Raw genomic sequence first — 18,926 nt, forward strand, 5'->3', positions numbered from 1 at the left:
GGCCCCACTTGCACCTGCTGACACTGACGGCCCAATTACCCCTCAGGAGCATGGGGAGGTGGAGAAGCTCTTAGGGGTGATTGGGGCTGGCAGCCACCTCTCACACCAGCTGCCAAGCAATCGGGACCAGCACCGGGCGCTGGCAGCAGGTGCAAGCAGTGGCTCCAGTGCCAGCTGTGGGTGCGAGCAGGGCCGGCGCTGGCAGTGGGTGTGAGTGGCGGGTCCAGCACCAGCAGAGTGCAAGTAGGGCCAACGCCAGCAGTGGGTGCGAGCTGCCAGCCCCGATCGCCCCTCAGGAGTAGGGGGAGGTGGAGAAGCCCTGAGGGGTGATCGGGGCTGGCAGCCGCCACTCGCACCCGCTGACAGCGCCAAGCGATCGGGGCTGGTGCCAGGTGCCGGCAGCAGGTGTGAGCACTGGGCAGGACTGTGGTGCATGGGAGCAAAGAATTTTCAGCAATCACCAGAGGCTCACCCCGATGACAGCGAATGGTGCCCCGCATTGGCCTGGCGCACCCGCTCACGTGCTCCACCATCCCGCCACAGCCAACGCCAGCCATGTTCCACACGTATCTCTGGTGGTCAGCGCATATCATAGCAACCGGTTGTTCGGTTGTTCCGCCGTTTGGTCTATTTGCATATTAGGGTTTTATATATAAAGATGGTATGCATTCTGAGTACTTCCACCTTTTAAACAGACTCTCTTTAGCCAACATAACAATTCAGTGTCAATTAGGGATGAGAAAGATTCCTCAAAAGATGACTCTGCTGGCAGCGAACCTCACTAGTGAACTTAAGAGTCCACCCACTGTGCTGCTCTTCCTGCTCTTCTTTTAAAACACTATGATGAATCTTCTCTGAAGATACTTTGAAAGTATATACAAAAAATACGGAAACATAATTTCAAATGATACTTAGCCAACTAATATTTAGTGGAGCTCTTATTAGGTGGCTAAGCACTGGGTTAGAGACAGAGAACACAATGATGAACAACACACAGATCTTCTCTTATCTTCTCTTAAAACAACAACAACAACAACATAATCTAGGACCTAGTTCGTGGCACCATGGCTAAACGCACCAGCGTCAGAATCATTGGTAAACACAGGAACCATTACGGTACTCCCTCAGTAAAATGATGAAGAAAATTGAAATCAGCCAGCACGACAAGTACACTTGCTCCTTCTGTGGCAAAACCAAGATGAAGAGGTGAGTTGTGGGGATCAGGCACTGTGGTTCCTGCATGAAAACAGTAGCTGGTGGTACCTGGATCTACAACACCACTTCTGCCAGCACAGTAAAGTCTGCCATCAGAAGACTGAAGAACTGAAAGACCAGTAGCTCCACAATTCGAAACATGCTAGACTATAATAAATGGGTTCATTTGTATAACCAAAATAATCATAGTCTAATCAATGGAAGAGAATAGAGAGCCCAGAAATAAACCCAGGTTATATGGTCAATTAATTTGCTACAAAGTAGCCAAGAATATATGATAAGGAAAAGTCAATCTCGTCAACAAATGGTGTTGGGAAAACTGGACAGCCACAGGCAAAAGAATGAAACTGGACCACTATTTTACGCCATACACAAAAATTAACTTAAAATGGATCAAAGATTTGAGTATAAGACCTAAAACCATAAAAGCCCTAGAAGAAAACAGGTGGCAAGCCTTGTGACATCGGTCTTTGTGATGGTTTTTTGGATTTGACACCAAAAGTAAAGACAACAAAAGCAAAAATAAACAACCGGGGCTACATCAAACTAAAAAGCTTCTGCACAGCAAAGGAAACCATCACCAGAATGAAAAGGCAACCTACTGAATTGGAAAGAAATATTTTTTCAAACCATGTATCTGAAAAGGGGTTAATATCCAAAATATATGAAGAATCATACAACTCAATAGCAAAAAAACAAACAAAAAACAAACACAAATAATCTGATTTTAAAAGTGGGCAGAGGATCCAAATAGACATTTTCTCAAAGAAGAAATAAGATGGCTGACAGGTACATGCAAAAGTGCTCAACATCACTAATGATGAGGGGAATGCAAGTCAAACCACAATGAGATATCACCTCGTCCCTCTTAGCACGGCTACGATCAAAGAGGTAAGAAATAAGTGTTAGAGAGACTGGGCATTCAGGCCTGTCTTAGTCTGTAAGGGCTCTGTAACAAAATATCACAGACTGGGTAGCTTATAAACAACAGAAAGTGATTTCTCACAGTTCTGCAGGCTGAAGTCCAAGATCAGGGTGACGGCAATAGTCAGGTTCCGGTGAAGGCCTTCTTCCCGGGAGTAGACTGCTGACTCCTTCCTATGTGCTCCCACGTGGTGGACGGGGCTGGGGAGCTCTATGGGGTCTTTTTATAAATCACTAATTCCATCCATGAGGGTTCCACCCTGGTGACCTAATCACTTCCCAGAGGCCCCACCTCCCAATACCATCCCTTGGGCATTAGGTTTTCAACGTATTTGAGGGGAACACAAACGTTCAGACCAGCGCGAAGCGCCTTTGCCTAGGAAGCTCCAGGTTCACGTCTGTTATTCTGGCATCACTATTAGTTCTGCCCCTTTGACTTCAAAAGTGTCATGGCTCGGACAGTGAGTTACATGGTCACCTTTACTGATATGACTGTTTACTTTCCTGACATCCACTTAATCCTAAAACCCTGCTCATTTCTTTCAGTTAAGCTCCCTCCTACCCTGGTCTCTCACACCCTGTTCACTTTGCCTAACATATTCTCTTCTTCACTCCTCACTTGGTCTGTTCATTCTGTGTCGTAGGGAAAACAGTGTAGTAAACTGTTGTTCAAACTGTAGGTTGTAAAATCAATTTTGTGGGTCACATTCAGATTTTTTTAAAGTAAAACTGTCTGGAATAAAAGAGAATCGATCAGAATGCATTGCCAATAACTAGTTTGTGAAACTGTTGTTTCGGGAGCATGAGCGATTGTGTGTGGACTGGGTCATGACCTGAAAGGCATCTCTGACTGGATCAGAGTCAAAAGGTTTGAAACACATCGCCATAGGCCGCGGGATCAGACTATTTGATCTAAATCCTGACTTTGCCACTTCCTAGCTTTGTGACCTAGGACAAGTTATTTAAACTGTGTGGATTTATTTAAACTGTGTGGATTTTCCTCATTTATCTTACGAGATTGTTACAAAAATTAAATGAATTAAAATGCTTAAAACTGCACTCAGCACACACAACAGGTGTTGACCATTTATCATTACCTATCCTCAGGTTCTAGTTGGAACATCACTCTCTCCAGAAAGCCTCCCCTAACATCCAAAGTCAGGGTTAGGTGCCCTGCTGTGTCCTCCCCTTCTTAACACTTATCTCACTGGTCTGAGGAGATGTGACCAGATCTGATTAGACCACTGGGAGCTACAGAAAGGCGGGTCTCTTGTTCATCATTTGGTATCTAGCAATTAGCATAGTACCTGGCACATAATAGGTATCAGTACATTTTTGCAGAATTAATAATTTAATCACTCTTGGAAATAGATACACAGCCATTTGTTTTGTGCAAATAAAGTCATCTTGGGACTTACACACCTGAGAAGTCACAGTCATTTTGATGAAGAACCTGTCACCTTAGTTTAGATTAAGCCTGATTCTCTTAATTTGAAATGTCAGAGGGTTATATAACTTTTTATAATATACACTCGTTAGCAATGTAGTAAAAGATTTATGTTGGATGGCTTCTTGATCTAAAATTCATAAATAATTTTAAAATCAGCACCTATTAATTTTTCTTTTAATCATTACGATGGAAAAAGTTGGGTACTGTGTGACAAATAGAAGGTGGCACCTTAATTTATTTATTTTTGGGGGGCAGTAAAAATAGTATTTTATTCCACCCCCTCCCACTCACCATCTCCCCACAACCCCCAGTGCACTTTTCCCTTCTCGGTCCCATAGCAATGTTACAATCAGAAAACAAATGTGTGTTGTTTTTTTTTGGGGTGGGGGGGCGCACGGGATTTGGGGAGAAGTATGGGTAAAAACAGTCAAATTACAGTAGGAATTTTTCCAAATAGGTCATCCACTTAGTCATCATCTTCTCCCTCATCTTCAGGTTCTCATTTTTGCTTCTGAGCCCTTTCTTCAAGATCTTTTTCATCTTCCTTGTTTTTTACTTCCCAGTCATTATAACCTCTTCATCCTCCTCATTCTCCCCAGTCACATCCTCCTCTTCTTCCACTCCTCCTCCCCCTCCTCCCCCTCGCCCTCTCCTCCTCCCTCCCCCTCCCCTTCCCCCTTCCCCTCCCTATTCCCCCTCCCCCTCCTCCTCCTCCTCTTCCTCCTCTTCCTCCTCCTCAGAGTCCAGGCCCTCTACATAGCCCTGGGCGCGTGAGTCAGGGGCCTCCTTGTCATCCTTCCAGATATGTGAGTTATGGGAGGAGCTTGAACACGTTTTATCCGTCGTCATTCAGGTTGGTTACCTCACAATTGAAAAGGTTGTCTTGAGGTTTTCTAACTTTTTCAGTGGCTCTATTGTGCTGAGGTCTCTAATTTTGTTGACACTTTTCTGCCAATACTTCCAGGCCCCCTGAGATTCTGTTACCGCTTAGTTCAAGCTTCTTAAGTTTGTTTAACTTTGGTAAGTTTGTGACTGAGGTGAAGGCCATGTTGATTGTACTTGAGAACTCCAGTTCTTCAAATTCATCTGCAAGGCCTTCGATTTTGCCTTCATTAGACAGACAATTGTTCCGGACAAGCTCCTTCACATCAGAGGGCGTCCTGCTCCACAGCTCTAAGTGAGTCCATTGTCCGTGTCCATCTCCTGTGCTCTCTCTCTGCAGAGGCCCCTAAGCCAGTGGAATTAAATCAATACACCCTGACCCCACAGCCACACATTTTAGAATTTGAAGGCTCAACCAGCTCTGCTCCATTCTTCAAAAGGTGGCATATTTAAATGTACTTACCATCCATCTTTCTAGTCTTTTATTTTACTGAGCTCTGCAAATAATTGTGGTTTTGCTCTATTCATTCATTTCAATGTAAGCCTTTAAATAATTTTATCTATGTCTTTTTCATGTATGAATCATGTTTCCCATATTTTTGAAGTAAAAAGGAACAATTAAGTTAAAAAGCATTTTAATTGGCTTTATTAATACCAACTATATAATACATAATTACTATGTTGATAACCTCTCAAAGTTCTCTAATCAGTTCTTTAATTTGAAGAATGCTTTGCAACGCTCTGGTGATTGACATAGACTATTTCGGGGAAATGTGACTATTTCAGGGAAATGTGAAAGCATCCAGCAACTGCCCTCAAAATGGAAGACATCAATCAGTGCCCAGTTTATGAGCAACATATAAAAGAATATGCAACGGCTAGAAAAGTATTGCATTACCAGGGGTGACAAAGAGCAGAGCCCAGAGTAGTGCTGCGCTAGCGGCAGATTCACCCGGACCCCTGGGGGTGGTCTGGGGAACTCCTGTACAACTAACTCTCCTACTAAGTCAAATGGACACTTATGTCAGATGATGATGCGGGTTACAATTAAATAAAGCAGAGAAGAGGGGAGGGGTGCCAATGGTGGGCGGGTGTCAGTTTTTAATAAAATGTTCAGGAAGACCTCCCTAGACGGTGACATTTCAGCAGGACATGAAAAGAGGGGAGAGAGAGAGAGGAGAGAGAGAGAGAGAGAGAGAGAGAGAGACAAAGAGTGAGAGACCGAGGAGCACCATGGGGACAGGATGCAGGAGTGACTTCAGAACAAAAGGCCTTCCTCTGGCACACTGTAAAGGAAGCTAAAGGCTCCATAAAAGGGGACTGGGAATAAATCCGTTATGTGCTCAGCTATCTTCCAACTGCCCTGGAGGACACTCCTTTCACCAGGCATTAAAAACGTTCAGTGATGGGCACCAGCATTTGTTTTCTGATTGTAACAGCTTTGTGGAGCTTGTCATCTGTAGGCTGAAGATGACCACTGGGTGATGCAGTGGAATCAGGCCCCTGATCTCTGTGGAAATGATGGCATCCTGGAGTGGTGGAAGCCAGATGGTTGTGCTTAACTCTTGGAGACAACTTGGCACAATAACCATAGTTAGCCACAGGGATACAGTGATAACAGCTTTTTGTTGTTTTTTACTTTCAGGGATGTGTCATAATGGTTAATGAATCATAAGGCCTATAGGAAATAGATAAGCAGCCTACTACGTGCTGCTAGACATACATAGATGGAAGACTTAACTATTGTTATCATGGTGGGGTTCGTGGTCTCTTACCCAATTCCTAAACCTAAGCCAGTTCACAGAGCCAGAGCCTCTTGATTGAGGGGAAGGTCAGATCCCTTCAAGGAAGAATCCTGAAATTCCACCACAGGCATATATAGTAAATCTTGCTCTAAGCCTTCCCTACAGGTACCTGAAGCCATTTCAACAACAACTGTACTGGGAAAGGGAAATACACAGAATTTCCAGGTCTTGTTAGATGCTGGCTCTTAACTGACACTAATGTCTGGAGATCCAACAACTCCACTGTAGTCTACTGAGTAGAGATTTATGGAAATCAGGTGGCACCTGAAGTCTTGGCCTAGGCTCCACCCCACAATGGGCCTAGTAAAACCACAGACCTACCTCTAGCTATTTCCATGGTCTCAGAACGTATAATGGGAATAGAACACTCAGTAACTGGCAGAATCCCCACATCGGTTCCATGACCCATGGAATTCAGGCTATTATGGTTAGAAGGACCAGGTAGAAGCCCTCAGAATTACACCCCCCACCCCCCAAAAAAATCTTTCAGGGGAAACTTCAAAGATTACTGCCACCATCAAAGATTGATTCTTATCACATTCCAATATCACCTGCCTGCTTTTCTGAAAAGCCAGATGGATTGTGGAGAATGACTAGATTATTGCAAATATAATCAGGTGGTGATGCCAATCATAGCCGTAGTTCCAGCTGTGGTATCCTTACTCTCAGCCTAGAAATGTTTTCCCAAAATCTATTAATAAAGATAATTAGAATCAGTTAGCCTTCATGTGACTGATTATGACACAGTATACCTTGATTGTCTTGCCTCACAGCTATGTCAACTCTGCTCTATTAAGAGGGACCTGGATTTTCTTGATATCCCACAGAACATCACACGGATCCAGTACAGTGATGATATGATGCTAACTGGACTTACTAAGCATGGAGGAGCGAGCACTCTTGGTGCTACCTGCATGCAGAAGGTGGGTGATAAGTCCTGGGAAAGTCCAAGGGCCTGCCACACCTGTGCAATGTTTATACAGTGGTGAGGAGAGGGTCAGGATATCTTCTCTAACGTGAGAGGCAAGTTGTTGCATCTCAAACTGCCCAACACACACACACACAAATCACAGTAATCATGGAGGCAATGTATACCACATTTGGGCGTCGGCTCTGATCATGTACCCCCGTTTTGAGTGCTCATCAAAGCAAGAAAAGGTTCTGCAGCAGGCCCAGCCCACTGCACAGGCTGCCCGGACAGTACAACCTAGAACCAACGCAAGTGCCTCAGGCAGAGACAGATGCTAAATGCAGCCTCTCATGAGCCCCAGCAGGAAATCACAAAGCTGATCTCTAGGGCTTTGGGGGAAGGCCATGCCTTCTTTGCCTACACCACAGGATGCCAAATAACTACGTGCCCATCAGGTAATGGGTATTATCTGGGCCACAGAACATACAATTGGACATGAAGAGTTTTCCACTGTGAAATCAAAATGACACACATGAGATCAGATCAAGCCCGTCCAGAAGCCCATGTGAACCACACAATCAGAGGACTCAGTCTCCTTGGAGCCTGTTCCCACTCCTTTTTGCCTCTCATCAACTTACACCTGTAGCTCCCTGGAGACCTGACAGTTAAGAGGGAAAAGTACCAGGTTGGTTTACAGATGAATCTGTAAGGTATGCCAGCACTAGCCAGAAGTGGATAACTGCTTAATTATAGCTCTACTCAGAAGTGCCCCTGAAAGACAGTAGGAAAATCCTCCAAAGTAGAATTGCAAACAGTACATCTAGATACACACTTCATGTGGAAAACAAGATGCAATTCAAGGGCAGTGGCTGATGGGTGCACTCAGGAACTTGGAAAGAATAAGACTGGAAGATTAGTGACAAAGAAATATGTGGATGGACCTCTCAGAATGTATGTGCATATTATGTGAAGATATTCATGTGCTATATAAAGGCCTACAAGGGGACATTTACTGTGGAAGAGGCCCTCAAAAATCAGATGGCAAGATGCTCTGTTTAATGGCCATCAATCACTCTCTTCCATGGTCCAATGGATTTGGCCATGCTCCAGGGATGGAGGTTATCCATGGGCGCAACAATATGAACTTCCCCTCACCTACGTAACCTGGCTACAAAGCTGCCGAAAGTGGAGTTAATGTTCCACTCCAGGCATGGCATCACTTTCCAGGGAAAATGGCCAGAGCTGCCTTCCCTGCCCGCAGCCCTCCCACCAGCACCACCATTAGTGAACCTACCGAATACCTCATCTATTTTCCCATCATCTCACAAACACCCCTACATATACTATTCCATAGAATTAAAAAAATACTTTCCAACTCTTTAAGAATCTAGCAAAATATCAGTGTCAAACATGACAAAGAGAATATGAGAAAAGACATTTCTGGTGAATTTTACTCATAGATATGGATGCAAAGCTCCTAAACAAAACATTAGCAAATCAAACTCAGCAATATATGTAGTAAAAGATTATATATCATGGCAAAATTGGGCTTTTTTTCAGGAATTCAAGGTTGTTTTACTATTTGGACATCAACTAATATACAAAATTAACAGTTCAAAGGAGAAAAACCTATAACCATTAATACAGATGTTAAAAATGGAGAAATTTAACATATATTTATGATAAAAGTGTTAAATTAGGAATGGAGATCTGCAGAAATGCATATAATAAGCCTGTTTTAATGGCAAATGGTGAAATCATGCTCTTTAAGACACAGACTAAATCTAGGAAGCTCACGATCACATTTTTATTCAGCACTGTCTGAGAGGTTCTACCTACATGGCTAGGTAAGAAAACAAAATACATGGTTTAAAAACAAAGAAACAAATCTGCCATCATTTACAGATGATATGATTTTCAATATAAGAAACCCAGTAGAATCTACAGATAAATTAGGAAAATTGGTAAGAATTAAGCAAGGCTACTAGTTATAAAATCAATATACAAAAATTAATTTCACTCATTTTCGCCATCAATAGTTAGAAAATCTATACTAATAAAAGAGAAACATGCCAGATTAACCATCACTCCGCTATACCCACCAGCCAATCAGAGCGAGTATGCAAATTAACCCAACTAAGATGGCGGCCGCCACAGAGCTGGAGTGAGCAGGAGGCTTGGGTTGCCCCCGGCAATGGAGGAAGCCAAGCTTCCCGCCCGCCCTGGCAGGCCCTGGCCTCCGCTCAAGGCTACAAAGTTTCAATTATAGAAGATAAATAAATCCCAGATACCTGCTTCCAGCAGGCCTGGCCTATGCTTGGGTTGCCAGAGGGCTTGGCGGGCCTACAAACCACCACAGGCCCCTTGCCCAGGCCTCCCCACGCCCCAAGGGAACCCCCACCCTGATCCGAGACACCTTTCAGGGCAAACCAGCCGGCCCCCACCCGTGAACCAGACCTCTATCCTATCTAATAAAAGAGTAATATGCAAATTGACCATCACTCCAACACACAAGATGGCTGCCCCCATGTGGACACAAGATGGCTGCCACAAGATGGCCAGCAGGGGAGGGCAGTTGGGAGGGACCAGGCCTGCAAGGGAGGGCAGTTATGGGCGATCAGGCCAGCAGGGGAGGCAGTTGGGAGGGACCAGGCCTGCAAGGGAGGGCAGTTGGGGATGATCAAGCCTGCATGGGAGGAGTGAGGGGTGACCAGGCCAGCAGAGGAGGGAAGTTGGGGGTGACCAAGCCTGCAGGGAAGGGCAGTTGGGGGGGACCCAGGCCTGCAGGGGAGGAGAGTTGGGGGGGACCAGGCCTGCAGGGGAGGGAAGTGGGGGGAGACCCAGGCCTGCAGGGGAGAGCAGTTGGGGAGGACCAGGCCTGCAAGGGAGGGTAGTTGGGGGGGACCCAGGCCTGCAGGGGAGAGCAGTTGGGGGGGACCAGGCCTGTAGGGGAGGGAAGTTGAGGGGACCCAGGCCTGCAGGGGAGAGCAGTTGGGGAGGACCAGGCCTACAAGGGAGGGTAGTTGGGGGGGACCCAGGCCTGCAGGGGAGAGCAGTTGGGGGGGACCAGGCCTGCAGGGGAGGGCAGTTAGGGGTGACCAGGCCTGCAGGGGAGGTCAGTTAGGGGTGACCAGGCCTGCAGGGGAGAGCAGTTGGCGGGGACCAGGCCTGCAGTGGAGGGCAGTTTAGAGGGACCCAAGCCTGCAGGGGAGGGTAGTTGGGGGGGGGGGGGGGGGGGGGGGGAGACCAGACCAGCAGGGGAGAGCAGTTAGGGTTGATGAGGCTGGCAGGGGAGGGCAGTTGGGGGGGACCAGGCCGGCAGGGGAGAGCAGTTAAGGACAACCAGGCTGGCAGGGGAGGGCAGTTAGGGGTGACCAGGCCTGCAGGAGAGGGAAGTTAGGGGTGACCAGGCCTGCAGGGGAGGGAAGTTGGGGGGACCCAGGCCTGCAGGAGAGAGCAGTTGAGGGGGACCCAGGCCTGCAGGGGAAGGCAGTTAGGGGTGACCAGGCTGGCAGAGGAGGGAAGTTGGGGGCGACCAAACCTGCAGAAGAGCAGTTGGGGGCGACAGAGCCTGCAGGGAAGAGCAGTTGGGGGGGACCAGGCCTGCAGGGGAGGGCAGTTAGGGGTGACCAGGCCTGCAGGGGAGGGCAGTTAGGGGCAATCAGGCTGGCAGGGGAGCAGTTAGGCATCAATCAGGCTGGCAGGGGAGTGGTTGGGGGTGATCAGGCTGGCAGGCAGAAGCGGTTAGGGGCAATCAGGAAGGCAGGCAGGCGAGCAGTTGGGAGCCAGCAGTCCTGGATTGTGAGAGGGATGTCCCAGATTGGAGAGGGTGCAGGCTGGGCTGAGGGACACGCCCCCACCCCCGTGCACGAATTTCGTGCACCGGGCCCCTTAGTACAATTTATAAAGTGATATATTTTACAGTAGCTACCAAAGTACATAAAGTACCAAGGACTATATCTAACAAAAGATATACAAGACCTGTATGAAGAAAACTATAAAATATAATACTTTAGCCACGGTCAGGTGGCTCAGTTGGCTGAAGCACCAAAGTGTTGTGGGTTTGATTCCCAGTCAGGGCACATACCTAGGTTGCAGGTTTAATCTCCGGTCGGGGCGAGTACAGGGGGCACCAATTGATGTTTCTCTCTCTCACATCAATGTTTCTCTCTCTGTCTCAAAATCAATAAAATACTTCCTTGAGTGAGGATAAAAATAAATAAATAAATATAATACAGTAAAGAAGATTTAAATGAACAGAATAATTTGATATTGTAAAAATGTCACTTCTCCAAATTGATTTAAAGATTGACAGTGCCGATGAAAACTGTAATGGAGTGGGGGGTTTTTTCAAGGAATGTGACAAAACTTTTTTGTAGAAAAGCAAAAAGTAAAAAATAGACAAAACACTCCTGATGAAGGAAGTCATCAAGAATTATTGCAAAGGTAGAGTAATTAAAACTATTTGTTGGTGCAGGGATAATCAAATAATTTACAGAACAGAATAAAGAGCTCAGAAACAAATCCATGCACATGTGTAAACTTGCTTTAGGATACAGATGGCATTACAGTTCAGCTAGGAAAGAACAGACTTTTCAATAAAATGATGCTGGGACAGCTGGATATCCATTTAGAAATAAAATTAGACTCCTGCTTCCACCATACACAAAACCAATACCAGCTGCATTAAAATTTTAATTGTGGAAAGCAAAACTAGAAAATTTTTAACTTACATAGAAGTATCTTTATGGTCTTGGCACAAGAAAAAAAATTTTTAATAACAAGATACAGAAAGTACAAACATAGGAATAAAATTTTACCTCATTAAAACTGAGAACTTCTGTTATTCAAAAGACTCTTTACAAAGTGGAAAGATAAGTCATGAACTGGACAAATGTATTTTAAAAATGAAATGTTAGCCTCCAGAATAGATGAAGAATTTCTACAAATCAATTAAGAAAAAGCCAAACAACCAAATAGAAAAATGGACAAAAGATCAGAACAGACATTTCACAGATGAGGAAATATTGATGAACCATACACATTTGAAAATATGCTCAATTTAATTATTAAACAATACATTTTAAAACAAATGAGATACCAACCATCACCCAAAAGATTGGCGGCTCCCCTCCCCTCCCCCAAAATGACACTATACTGTAAAGAGCTGGTGAGGACATGGTGCAACTAGAACTTTGGAAAACAACTTGGCACTACCTAATAAATTTAAAGATGTTCATAATGAAACATCAGCAATTTCACTCTGAAATATGTGCCCTAGAGAAACTCTTGTCCATGAGAACCAGGGGTCTCATACAAGCATGTTTATAAACAGCACTGTTTACAATACAAAAAACTTGAGCACCATACTGATGACAGTGTTCTAGAGTGGAATAAATGAATACGCTCTAATACATGTACACAATAAAATACTATACAGCCATGACAACCATGTACACATATAGATGAATCTTAAAAACATATTACTGAGTGATAAGAAGTCACAGAAAAATAAACTCAATGACTATCTATAATAATAAAAGGATAATATGCTAATTAGACCGGACGTCCTTCCAGACGAAGCTGGGACCGACTGAAGCCCGGGTCCCAGGTGCCCGAGGGAAGCTGGTGCCGGTGCCAGCAGCCGGGGGAAGGCAGGCCCACTCTTGCACGAATTTTCGTGCATTAGGCCTCTAGTATTTAGATAAAATTTTAAAGCCTGTAAAATTAATAATGTATTTTTCAGAGTATAAACATATGTAGTAAAACTATAAAGAAAAGCAAGGAATGGTGAGCACAAAATTCAAAAGAATAGTCACTCAGAAGAAAGAAATGGGCTCAGTGAAGCAACGATCAAGTGTTGGTGAGGGTGAGTACTCCCAAACGCACAGGCCAGAGTGCGAACAGTGGATCACTGTGCCTATGAGGGAAACGGCAGGAAGAAAGGAGAACTGAGGATGCTGCACCAGAATCACTTTCCTACTTTATTTTTGTCTTGGACTGAAGTTGCCAAAATTATAACATGGAAATTAGAACCATCTGTTGACAGTATAAGTTAGTGAGCTGGGCAGAATTTACCAAAAGAAATTGAGTAATGTATTTTAGAATCTGTTTCAAATTGTGGAAAAATATAAATAAAAAGCCTACTTTATTTGGGAGAGGAAAAAGCTGTCATTTTATCATTATCTATAATGGTAAACATGGAAATAACTTAAATAACCATTAACATAATATTGGTTAAGTAAAATAGGAGACATTCATACTGTGGCACATTGTTATAATAGTTATAAAAAAATTAAATAAATCAGGAACAGTGAAATGGACCAAAGGAACAGGAGTTGTTAAATAGATGCTACTTAGTAGAGGTTAGAGTCATTTCAAAACAGAAGAGAAAAATGAATTAGTTAGTAAATGTTTTGAGACACTGGATGCTCACTGCTGTATCTCAAAACATTCACAAATATATTAAATCCAGATAGGTTAAAGGAACTAAAAAAATTAAAATGAAATATGGGTGAACATGCACTCTGAACCTATGGGGGAAAAGCCTTCTTAAAAACACAAAAACAAAAGCTCAGAAGGAAAAGAGGAATAAATATGACTATATGAAACAGAAAGCCTCTATAAAAACATCAACAAAACAAAAAAAACTTCTATAAAAAAGGTTTAAAGGTAATTCATAGCCTGTAAAATGATATTTGCAACATAAATAACAGAAAGGATTAGTAAAATGGTAGAATCATCCCTCGTGTGACATATTTTGTGACTTTTTTCCTCTTAACGGTTGCCAGTGATGCTCATTTATACTCAATTTCACTTGTATTAAAATGTTGGCAGGGGAACCATGTGCACAAAGCCTGGACATGTATATTTACAGCACCTTTATTTATAACTAGAGGCCCAGTGCATGAAATTCATGCACGGGTATGGTCCCTTAGACCTGGCCTGTGATCAGTGCCATCTTCCCCAGCTGCCCACAGCTGGCCCTGCCCCCCGCCACCACCCACCTTGGTTTCCCATTTGCCATCAGGTGATTGAAGCCTGCCAGCTGGGGGGAAGAACTGAAAGGTCGGCTGTTCCCGCCCACTCGCCAGCCACGCCCCTGCTGTGGGTCGCCCTCTGTGTGTGGGGCAACCAGTGGGGCAGGGGCCTTGGCCTGGCACCGCCCACGTCCCTTGCCACCCACCCTCGGTTCCCCATTTGCCATCGAGCGATCAGAGCCTGATGTCTGGGGGAAGGGACTGAGAGGTTGGCTGTTCCCACTTGCTCACCGGCCCCGCCCCTGCCGTGAGTCGCCCTCTGTGTGTGGGGTGACTGGCAGCGCAGGGGCCTTGGCCTGGCACCACCCGCATCCCCTGCCACCCATCCCCAGGTCCCCGTTCACCATTGGGCAATCGGAGCCTGCTGGACAGAGAAAGGGACCAAGAGGTGGTCAGTGCACCTCATAGTGACTGGTCGAGTGGTTGTTCTGCCATTAGGGTCAATTTGCATATGACCCTTTTATTATATAGGATTGCCAAAACTTGGACACAACCAAGATGTTCTTCAGTAGGTGAATGGGTAAGTACCCTAGTGTATCCTATTCAGCATTAAAGGGAAAAGCCTATCAAGCCATGAAAAGACACATATCACTAAGTGAAAGAAGCCAGTCTGAAAAGGCTACATCCTGTATGATGCCAACTATGTGACTTTTTGGAACAGACAAAAGTATGGAGACAGTTCCAATATCAGTGGTTACCAGTGGGTAGCGGGGGATGTAGAAATGAATAGCAGACCATAGAGGAATTTTAGGGCAGTGAAACTTCTCTGTGTCATCCGATAATGGTGGACACATGTTACAAATTTGTCATAGAATGTATCACACCAAGAGTGAAGCCTAATGTAAACTATGGGGTTTGGATGATATTGTAGGTGATCATAAAGTGTTAATGTAGGTTCACTGACTGCTATGAATGTACCACTGTGATGCGGGATGCTAACAGTGTGGGGAGCAGTGCTTATCTGGAAGTAGGGGGTGTATGAGAAATCTCTGTACCTTCTGCTCAATTTTGTTGTGATCCTAAAACTGCTCTTAAAAATAAAATCTATTAAAAATGTGGGGGAAATGTATGGGGTTACTAATAAAAATACAAAATGTTTCCTTACTACTCTTCCTTCAAGCTTCTGGATTTGGATCAGTTTACATAAAGTGTATTCTAAGAATACAAAGCAAGATGTCTACAAAACTGTAACCACTTATAACTAATTATCCATGTGAATAATGCCATCCTTGTGTGGCAAATATTAGCCACAACTTCTTGTTTTTGTGTCTATTAAAATATCCTCACCATTCTCATGACTGGTTTTATAAGGAAACTATAAACATGAACTTGTAAAATAAATCTATACTAACAAGCTACAGTTTTTATATTTTTTGGATACTGGGGATCTAGTTAAGGGAAAAGTGTTGGTGCATAGTCCAAAGATGAGGGAGAGGATGAAACTCAGAACATAAGGAGCCACCTCTGTGATAAGGGAAAGCATTCCTGGGTGAATATAAAAGCAAAGATATCTGAAGGGATGAAAATACTAATGAAGAAGTTTCATTCTCATATTGGCAGAAGATCTTTCATCCTATTTTTTGAGAAAATCAAGAGGAAGAATGGACTGAAAATTGAGTGTTCATAGAGAATAGAAAGGATGAAGTGGCTCAACAATGAATCAATCAGATCTTGAGGAGCAGTAGAGCCCAGTTGGAATTTAATGGTGTAATTTATTGGAGACAGATTTTGTATAATTTTATATTGTGCCTTTTTCTCTAATGTTAATTACTCAAGAAGTAATTAACCAATTTGTTGGATACTATATACATCTTGCTTTTCATCTAATGCTTGCTTCTGAAAAACGGCATAATTTAAAGTCTTTAGCAAAGAGAAGTTAATACAAATAAAAAAAGAAACTAAAATTAATTTGTTCTGTTCTTAACCATTCATAAAAGATGTAAGGCTTATAGTTAATAATTTTTTAAACAAAACAATGAAAAATAGAGAAAAAAAAACACTGAAATAAATGGTAAAATAAGATTATAGACTCACATGTGGGTTGAATTTGCCCATTCCAGTCTTGTCCCTCATATTCAAAGTTAAATTAAAGCTGTTGTTGCTATATTTCACAAAATAAAATTTGATGAAAAAAAATCCTGCCCAGTGTTTCTTATTCACGTTTCTGAGTAAACTTCCTATTCTTTAACCAACTTACCTGCATTCCAGAGGTTACAATCTTCTGCTTGCCCTTCTGACAACCATGTAGGTGATGAGATACTAGTAATGGCTGGAGGAACTGTCGGCAAAAGTGGCTTTGGGTCATCCTCATAAAATAACATCAGGTCCTTACAGAAAACAAGAGAGCACATAAAAGTTGGAAAAAAAAAAGAATACCATTGCCTCAGTTTGCTACAATGGATGGGCAATTTGTGGAGATACAATCTATATGCACTATGTGCAAAATGTGCATAAACACATTTTGACTGAAAGAATTCACACATGAGCTATCTATACACTTGGGTGTCCACTGAGTATAGGATGATCCAAATAAAGTATATGCAGTGGGACTGGTTAATAAATCTTTTCCTTCCATAAATGGGGATATTTAATAGTACTTTATTATAGTACTAGAGGCCTGGTTCATGAAAATTCATGCACTGGAGTGGGGGTTCCTCAGCCCCGCCTGCCTCCTCTCACAGTCCGGGAGCTCTCAGGGGCAGGAGGCGACCTGGCAATCAGGGGAAGGCAATGCTCCCATCACACCTCTGCTGCTGCCACTGCCAGCAGCACAAGCCTCGGCCAGCCCTGGTTACCTGAGCCTCGGGCGGCCCTGGGAGGCTGGGCAGCTGCCATCGAGGCTTGCCTGCACCTTGGGCCGGCCCTGGGTGGCTGGGGGGCTGAGGGGACTGGGGAACTCTGGAGGCAGGTGCGCAGCACGCCAGTGGGGTTGAGCAGACTGGGCACCACCATCTTGTGGCTGTAGGGGTCGCCATCTTTGAGGGCATGGAAGTCAATTAGCATATTCCCTCCTTATTGGTTGTGGGCGTTACCATCTTTGTGAGGGTGTGATGGTCAATTACCATATTCCCTCTTTATTAGATAGGATAATTAACATATAGTAAATGCATAAACCTTAAGTATGAGCTCAGTAACTTTTAACTTTAGGTGTATACCTATATAACCACATTTCTTTCACTCCAGAAAGTTCTCTGGAGTTCCTTTATAGTTGATACCATCCCTCCATCACTAGTAAACAGTATTCCATATTCTATCACCATCAATGAGTTTGCCTGTTCTTGAACTTCATATAAAGATAACCATACACTATATATTCTTGTGTATCTGATTCTCATTGTTTAACATAATGGTCATGAGATGCATCCGTATTTTGTGTGCAAGTAGTCCCCCCTTATCTGTGGTTTTGCTTTCTGTAGTTTTAGTTATCCATAGTCAAACACTCTCCAAAAATACTAAACAAAAATTCCTGAAATAAACAATTCATAAGTTTTAAATTGTGTACCATTCTGAGTAGCATGATGAAATCTTGTGCTGTCCCACTCTGTCCTGCTGGAATGCAAATAGTCCCTCTGTGCAGCATATTCATGCTGTACATGCTGCCCACCTGTTAGTCACTTAGTAGCTGTCTTGGTGATCTGATTGACTGTCACATTATCACAATGGTTGTGTTCAAGTAACTCTTATAGTAGCCTAATGCTATGTCACTTCATCTCACCACGGAGGCACTGTATCATCTCACATCATCACAAGAAGAAGGGTGAGTATAGTACTACCAGAGGCCCAGTCACGAAATTCATGCACAGGTAGGGTCCCTAGCAGCTGCTGGCTGCCGGCTGCTATCCGGGGCACCTCCCTTCCCTGGGCTGCCTGTCGCCACCACCAGCCGGGGGGCGGGAGGGGCTCCCTTCCTCTAGCCGCCTGCTGCCACCGCTGCCACTGGCCCTGCCCCTTGGTTGAACTCCTGGTCAAACTCCTGGTGGAGGGGACAATTTGCATATTAGGCTTTTATTATATAGAACTAGAGGCCTGGTGCACGAAATTCATGCACGGGGGGCTGTGTCCCTCAGCCGAGCCTGCACCCTCTCCAATCTGGGATGCTACCAGGATCGGGCCTAAACAGGCAGTCAGACATCCCTCTCACAATCCAGGACGGCTGGCTCCCAACTGCTTGCCTGCCTGCCTTCCTGATTGCCCCTAACCGCTTCTGCCTGCCAGCCTGATCACCCCCAACCACTCCCCTGCCAGCCGGATTGATGCCTAACTGCTCCCCTGTCAGCCTGGTCACCCCCAACTGCCCTCCCTTGCAGGCCTGGTCCCCCACAACTGCCCTTCCCTGCAGGTCTGGTTGCCCCCAACTTGCCTCCTCTGCCAGCCTGGTCACCCCTAATTGCCCTCCCCTGCAGGCTTGATCGTGCCCCACTGCCCTCCCTTGCAGGCCTGGTCCCTCCCAACTGCCCTCCCCTGCTGGCCTGATCGCCCACAACTGCCCTCCCTTGCAGGCCTGGTCCCTCCCAACTGCCCTCCCCTGCTGGCCATCTTGTGGCAGCCATCTTTGACCATATGGGGGCAGTCATCTTGTGTGTTGGAGTGATGGTCAATTTGCATATTACTCTTTTATTAGATAGGATAAGATATTTTTGAGAGACAGAAACCACATTCACATAATTTTTAGTGCAGTATATTGTTATAATTGTTCTCTT

At 44.5% G+C, this 18,926-nt stretch overlaps 1 protein-coding gene and 2 pseudogenes across 1 annotated transcript in view; 1 reads left to right on the plus strand and 2 right to left on the minus strand.

Annotated features, from left to right (window-relative positions):
* ENTHD1 (ENTH domain containing 1) overlaps positions 1 to 18,926 on the minus strand; it is an 84,169-nt gene that overhangs the window by 29,519 nt on the left and 35,724 nt on the right. Inside the window, exon 5 of the mRNA XM_054719548.1 lies at positions 16,424 to 16,553. Coding sequence (XP_054575523.1) covers positions 16,424 to 16,553 — 130 coding nt within the window. The remainder of the gene's footprint in view (positions 1 to 16,423; positions 16,554 to 18,926) is intronic.
* On the plus strand, positions 1,065 to 1,327 carry LOC103289068 (60S ribosomal protein L37a-like; annotated as a pseudogene).
* Positions 4,056 to 6,613, minus strand: LOC103289067 (acidic leucine-rich nuclear phosphoprotein 32 family member A-like; annotated as a pseudogene).

This window comes from Eptesicus fuscus, chromosome 7 (genome assembly GCF_027574615.1).
Source record: "Eptesicus fuscus isolate TK198812 chromosome 7, DD_ASM_mEF_20220401, whole genome shotgun sequence".
Classification (NCBI taxonomy): domain Eukaryota; kingdom Metazoa; phylum Chordata; class Mammalia; order Chiroptera; family Vespertilionidae; genus Eptesicus; species Eptesicus fuscus.